We start from the raw sequence: 7,923 nt of genomic DNA, 5'->3' as shown, positions 1-7,923 counted from the left end.
TAATAATTAACTAGCAAAATATAATTTTCCTGATATTTAAGAATAGATAAACACAGAATTCAAATATTTGAATTGAGCAATTTCGACATACTGCGCATGTGCAGATAATCACGTGATGATTGAATTTTAACTTTTTTTTATCTCTCGTGTATTTAACATTTAAGTATTATCTATTACTTGAAAAATTATATAAATGAATTAATTTAAAAATTGAATCTTATTTCTAATTTATTTTTATCTTTATTTGCTATAAAAAGTGTATTAAATTAAAATAAAAGTAATTTGAAAACTGATATCAAATTCATTTGCATTGTTAGAATGGTTGGCAGCACTTCTTAAGTAGCTACGTTCACTCCATACACTGTAGGCAGCGTCATAGCCGTTTGTCGGCCATGCATCGTGCTCTGATTTCTCCATCGAAAGTGTATATTTATCAAAGTGTTTTACTTTATTTTCACGAGAAAGTTATAATTATGTATATACAGTAAAGTATAGTGAATTTGTGCCGATTTTAATAGAGCAATTGTTGTATATGACAACTATTCTAAGGGCTGAAATATTATACCCAACCTTCTTGCCGTTCTTCAACAATGCCGGTAAGCAATTTTTTAATACAATGTATATTCTAATCTATTCATTGATTTTCTCATCCTAAAAGTGATATTTTTCCCCTATTTACATAATTTCCTATCATGAAAATTTTTCATTTGTAACATAACCTGCATTATTCACATTGTTGCTTGGTCGAACACGTGCATCCCATGCACATTTTCGCCACATCGATTTTGCTATTTGATTACTTAAAAAGTATGTAAATTTATCTTTATTTATACCAATAATTTTTAGGGAAGCTCCTTTTTGTGTTTTGATGTCATATATATATATATATATATATATATATATATATATATATATATATATATATATATATATATATATATATATATATATATATAAAATATTAATAAAGAAATTTATATTCTCAAATCCGTGAATGACAAATTTTTCTCAATCGATGTATAGAGTTTCTTTTTGCATTGGTATAACTATACAGAAAAAAAACGTAAGTTATTCATCGATTAAGAAAAAATTGTCTATTGTTGACAATTATTACTATTATCTCGTTTGTCGAACATTTTTCTTTTCAGTTTATATTCATGTTACTTAGTTTGAGGGCACATGATGAAAGTTTTGTACCCGATTAAATGAATTATTTCCATTCAATTTATTTATTAATTATGACACTAATATGATGATAATTGAACAAAATGTACATTTAATAGACAATGACCCCAATTTAATGTCAATAATTGAACATTCAATTTGTCTCTACTGACATCAAATATTTACGTATCAATTAACCTCATTGCCATGCATTTCGCCATTAGAATATAAATCATATTTACCGATTATTGACATTTTTCTAAAAAATAATTAAAAATATTAGGAAGTTAATATTTATTTGAACATTATAGAAAAATGGATAGTGATTGTTTATACATCATTGTCGGGAAATAGATCATATGTAGGGGTTTTGCTAGTGATTACAATTTTTTTAGACTAATGACAACTGTTAATGTTTTAAACATTTCTAAACTAAAATTGTATTTAATTTTATTTATCCGTTATTGTCAAATTTAGCTATCGGTGATTTATTTTACAAAATTAATTTTTTTTCTATTTTAAATTTTTTCGCCAAAAATGCATCGCAGCATCATTGCTCATGCGCGATTATTGTTTGGAAGCAGACGAAAGAAAATTACACTTGACAATGAATTCTCTGCAAAATATTTTAATTCTTTATTAAAAATTTATTGATTACTTTGGAAAGGAGTGTAATATTAATTTTTATAAGAATATTGATTATATATTTAAATTACATGATCGTTTTGTGATTGGTAAGTGTGAATAAAAGTGTAAAATTAACTTTTATAGGTTAGGTTAACTTGTAAATGAAAATTTCTCAATAATAGAAGATAATTTCTTTATTTTTTTTAAATGAAAGCTAATATTTAAAATAAATACATAAAAAATGTTTTTGTAAATGTTTCTTTAAAAATATTTTCTTAAATTAATAATTTTTATTGTTTACTAAATATAAATTATAACAATATAAAATTTTGTTATTAAATTATACAATGACCAGTAAATTTTTAATACTCACTTCATGATACTACTTTTATGAAAAAATACATAAACTATTTTATTAATTGTATCAATAAAATTCTAAATCAATAATTACACAAATTTAATGAAAATAAATATTTAAAAGAAAATGAGTGTCTTCTGAAATAATTAAAGTGAAATTAAAAACATTTGGATTGATTTTTTATATTCTGAAAAAATCGGTCATATTTTCTAAAAAAAAATAAAAAATTTCCAGGAATAAAGAAATTTTTCCTTTTTCAGATATTTTTTGCTGTTAATTAAAAACGAAATCATGTTTTTTGATCGTGATATTCGAAAAATTCCCTGCTTTAGAGAAAGTGGTATTAATGGTATAATGGCAACAGTAGGTGGTTTAGTTTTAGTACTTATGGCAACAAGTAGACCAGGTTTAGCTGTTAATTGCGCTTTTGGCTCAGGTGCTGTAGTTACGACTGGTTCATTCTTCTATTGTAATTATAAAATAAAAAAAGCTAAAGATTTGCTTATAGCGGCAAAAGAACGATCCTTTCAATCGGATACAGATTGAAATATGTATTAATATGTGTTTATATTATAATTAACTAATTTATGTAAGCTGAAAATAATGACATATTTTAATTATCAATAAAAAAAAATTATATTGTTATGTTTACAAATTTAGATTATTTTTTTATATAAACATATCTCAAATGATTTGTTTATAAATTTTAAGATTTAATTTAATTTTTGTTTTCTACATGCGATAATATAATTTTATTTTTTCTACACCTGAAAATATTTTTAAGAAATTTATTTTAATGATTTATTTTCATTATAATTATTATGTTAATGTGGGAAAATATTTCTTTTTATTATTTAAATATTAAACTTTTCCAAATTCATAAATCCTAATTGTTTTGGTTTTTTTTTCTGTTTGTTTATAACAGGAAGTGTAGAAGTTAATTTTTAAAGTGCCATCAAGAAGACTAGAATGCAGTCTACAAAAAAAGGTTGTGAAGTTTGAAGGGAAATTTTCAATGGTGCAATTGGTAAGTACTCTTTTTCTAATAATTAAACATACAATTTGATATTATTTATATTTTAACTTATTTATACAAAGTTGTTGAAATTGAAAGAAACATTTCTTATTATTACTATTGTAGTTTAAAATGCAAAATACTTAACAGTATGCAATTAAAAAGGGGGGGAAATATTTAATTCTTTACCAAAATTAAATTTTAGCGCCACAATTACTCTTAGAATATGTCAGACCTCTGCCCTATCGACAAAAGTTTACCACCAATTAAAATTAGTATCTCTCAATCAATAACCAATGAAATTCGTTCATTTGCTTTCTTCTCAGGCCCGTAGTCCATATTTCCATTTACAATTATCTACTTCAAAAAAAATTTAAAAAAAATACAATATACAAATTTTAATTTTCAATTTCAAAGAAATTTTATTAAAAATTTAAGAGTTTTTGTTAAATATTGAAAATTAGTTATAATTATAGTTAAATAAAGATTTTCCAGTAGAGAAAAATTAAATTTGCATTTTCAAATTAATTTAAATAACACATCTTCAGTCTTAAGATATAAATATATATACAATATCTATTATCTTTTTTGCGAGTAATAGATATTTTAGCAGCTGTTATTTTAAATTAAATCAAATGTTTTATTCACGAGATTATACAAGTCAGCTCTTTTGTTTCTGAATATAATTTTTTTTTCATATATATATATAAAGATTTCATAATTTATTTTCAAATACACATCTGCTCAACACACACAAAAAAAAACACTTTAAACATGATTCATATGTGGGAACATTGTTCTTAAATATTAAGAAGTTTATCATGATACACTTCCATTTTGAAAAAAGAGACTAAGCAATTTATTATTATTGTTATTTTTTTTTTTAAATATATGTACAGGGCGTATATCTAATGGCGCGCAACATAAACAGTAACTGTTACCACTAGAAATACAAGATTTGATTAAATTAAATATAGCATTTTCGAAAAAGCGTTCTATCCTCACCTATTTATTTTTTTTATACGTGGTAATATAACGCTCTCTTAAATTCTATTCACAGTATCATTTTGAAAATACATTTTCACTGATTTAACAGTCGACAAAAAGGCTTTTTTAGTGTCATTTTAGTTGCTTTTTTCTTTCTTTTGTTTTCTTTTTGGTAAAATGCGTAAGAGTCTAGGAAGGCAATCTTTTGAACACTTTCCTCTATAGACACAGTAGCTAATCACTGGAAAAAATATATACTCAAAAATACTAAGGAAAAATTTTAACGAGGTCATCATTATTTTTGAATATTATTAAATTATCGTTAATTGTTTATTGGTTTTATCATTTCCAAATGTTCGGTAAATTATATTTTTTTTTGTATAAATTCTTCCTTAGTATATCGGTATTTTACGGTAACAGAGGCAAGGATTCGCCATCGGAAAAAAAACCCTGTATATATACAAAATATTTTGCATATATGATACAGTTATAAATATATACATACATAACGTAACATCGCACTAATTGTTTTTTTTTTTTTTGTGAATTGTGATAATTCATTATAAACTACAGTTGCTTATTCCAAATACATTATTACATAGTTTAGCTAATTATTCTCGTGTTTATGCAGAGCGAATTGTTGCCATTAATATATATATATATATTTTTTTTGTTTTTCTATTCATGAATTTCAAAAAATCGCGACATTCTCTCATTAAGAATGAAATTCGCATTTACACTGCGTATTTTAAATATATATATATTTCTCTATAGTGACAAAAAAACTGAAATTATCGATTTCTATAAATTGTAAAGTTTAAAAAAAGAAAAAACAAAAAAGAAATGTAAAAAAAGTTCTTAAAATCTACCTCTCATATATATTCGGTGATATACACACTTGTCTTGCATTGGTATTATTTCATTCTTGTAATTATTATTATTTTTTTTCCACTCTCACGCTCATAATCAGAACGGATAAAGCTTAAAAATTATGTGATTCGCTACTTTAATGACTTGATCTTGAAACAGAAATCCAATGACTGTTCATTGATATCATTGATTCTAATTCGGTTTCTTTTGTTGCGAATTTTCTTTCGTTTATAATAACGATTAGATTGACACTTAGTATTAGCGAACTCCACCCTTTGAGTGTGCTATAAGCCATTGCAACGTTATATCAATATTGTCCTTTTCTTTGCACGAAATACTGTAGCAACAAATTTCACGATCTTGAATTGCGGACAGATTCCTGAAATATGAATTTTTTTTTAAAAAATACGTTACTAAATTTGATTACCAATTTAAAATTTTTTTTTCAATTTATTCTGTAAATTGAATCATTTTGATTTAATTACATAAAAATATTGCATAAAATTTTTTTGCTTTAAGGTCTTGTTGAAAAAACAAAAAGATTGAAACAAATTTTCACCAATCATCATTTTTTTTTTCATTTCAACTCGTGGCATAAAAATGTGAATTAATTAACTCAGCAAAATAGTTTAGTTTCCGTAACCAAAGCAAATTTTTTTTTTTTGATGAATCTAAATATAATTTTTAAAATTCATATGGCAACTTACATTCTTTCTATGAGTCCATTTTCATCCAAGGCATGAGGTAAATCTCTTTTGTTGCCAAGAACAAGCACAGGGATTCCTGATAATTGTGGTTTATCTAAAAGATTGTGCAATTCATTTCTGCTAGCTTCAATTTTCTCAGAGTCTGCAGCATCCACCATATAAACAATGGCATTAACTCCTCTACAATATCGTTCCCACATTGATCTAAATCTTGGTTGTCCACCAATGTCCCATACTTTTATTGTAACATTGCCTTTTGTTATCTTGCGCATATTGAAACCCACAGTTGGTATCATATCTTCACTAAATTGACCCGACTGAAAGGAAATCATTTTAAAATAATACTCATATGATACTTTATCTCAGTTACAATTACTTGCAATTTTTTTTTCTCCCTTTCTTTTGTGATTACACATAAACAAAATCTCATTTTTACTTTGTAAAGTAAAATATTATATATATATTTTTTTAAATATTATAAATATTTATCCGTGAATCTTATCAGCTTTGAAGTTTACGAGTTGATAATACAAAAATACGACTGAATATTAAAAACAACAATTGCATTCTTATATAATTTCATAATTTAAAAAAATGAAATACAAGAATTGAATTTTTGAAATTATTTTTCAATTCAGTACAATTTAGACTAATTTCTTAAAATTGGATTTTTCTTTAGGTAATATTTAAATGTTATTAAAACTTGTAACAATATGTAAAACCAACAATTGATCAAATTTTACAATAGTGTGAACGCGTACAAAAGTAAAATTCAAAAGAAAAGATATAACAAAAAGGGGTGGAAATTCTTTTTATGATTGTTGTTTGAATTCAAAAGTAAAACATAAATATATTTCCAATGGAAAATATTGAAATAGTAAAATTAAATTTAATCGGGGGAGGGGCCGCAATGTTCTCAGTAACATAACCAAGTAAAATGCTTGAAAAAAAAGATTTTGACATGTGTATATATACATATATCGATATTCTGTTATAGTGAAAGGATTGTTTCAAAATTGCAGTTTTATTTTTTAACTTTCAAGGTTAGAGATAAGATTAAAAATACAAAAAGAAGTTAGTAGTTATACAAAGAAATATAAAGGTGTAGAGGATATTTTCTCCTACCGCTATAACATTAACGAAAGTGGTTTTTCCGCTGTATTGGAGGCCGACGAGTGTAAGTTCCATTTCTTCCTTCCAGAAGAGAGACTTAAACCAGTCCAAGATGCGATTGATTAAGGCCAACATCTTGGTTTTTAAATAAAAAAAATCTGATTTCACAGACTTATGGGAATATTAAAATTGTTTCTCCTTGTATTATAACACACACACTCTATGAATGATTATCGTTTTTGACATGTAGCCATTCGCACACACTCTGCTACAACGACAGAGACAGATCAACTCCGTTTTTCAACTCGTTTGACAGTGTATTTTCTGTTGTACCTACCGTGCACACACACAATCCATTGTCTCTAGGTTCTCAGACGCATGCGTCAATTCGCCCCTAAAATTGAACGTGTACAATTTAAAATCGTATTTTATAAAGATATAAAGAGGAGAGAAACTTAAAGATCATTGCTTCATTAATCAGAAGAATACATTAAAGAATTTAAAAAAATGTTCTCTGATATTAAAATTGTTTTTCGTTTTTATCGCTTTGAACCTAAATTTAGAATTATCGTGTATATGATTGTGAAAATTGTAGTTTTTTTTATAAAGCTACTTTATGAGTAACTAAATTGGAATTTTTAAATATTTAAAACAGATTTTTTGAAATTAAAAAACGGGGTTTTTTTTAGTAGGTTGTATAAAAAATATTACAAACTAGGTTGGTATCTTTAGGGAAATCTACATTTTTTGGTTTAGGTTAGATTTATTTTCATTTTATACAAGCAGAATTTTTCTCAGTTTTTGTACCATTTTTCTCTGTAACCATATGAAATTTATTTGCTCTTTAATTCGGAAAATAAACCATTTTAATGTAGAATTCTATCTTAGAACTTTTTCGTTACTTAAATTGTAATTCCCGCCATATATAGTTCCACAGTCAACACTCGAGAGGGCTCTTCAATCTGTTTCACGATTTGAATTCCAATTTATATATTTTAATTCGTTCTGCACTCGGAAATTTTATTTTATTTAAAGAAACTATTTTTTAAATTCAAATAAAATATATGGGTATTTTCGGGTTT

General features: G+C 25.2%; 1 protein-coding gene across 1 annotated transcript; it reads right to left on the bottom strand.

Annotated features, from left to right (window-relative positions):
* Positions 1 to 4,226: 4,226 nt before the first annotated feature.
* On the bottom strand, positions 4,227 to 7,159 carry LOC127288818 (ADP-ribosylation factor-like protein 8B-A). The gene is made up of 3 exons (XM_051316484.1): positions 6,854 to 7,159; positions 5,729 to 6,045; positions 4,227 to 5,400 (listed from the first exon to the last, which is right to left on the bottom strand). Exons 1-3 carry the CDS (start codon positions 6,974 to 6,976, stop codon positions 5,280 to 5,282), a joined length of 561 nt encoding a protein of 186 aa, XP_051172441.1. The 5' UTR covers positions 6,977 to 7,159; the 3' UTR covers positions 4,227 to 5,279.
* Between the last annotated feature and the right edge of the window lie 764 nt (positions 7,160 to 7,923).

Source organism: Leptopilina boulardi, unplaced genomic scaffold (assembly GCF_019393585.1).
Source record: "Leptopilina boulardi isolate dan_hultmark-lab unplaced genomic scaffold, ZJU_Lbou_2.1 LbouV2_123, whole genome shotgun sequence".
Lineage (NCBI taxonomy): Eukaryota > Metazoa > Arthropoda > Insecta > Hymenoptera > Figitidae > Leptopilina > Leptopilina boulardi.
Note: the sequence above shows the minus strand (reverse complement) of the source record. Positions and strands in the feature narration are given on the sequence as shown.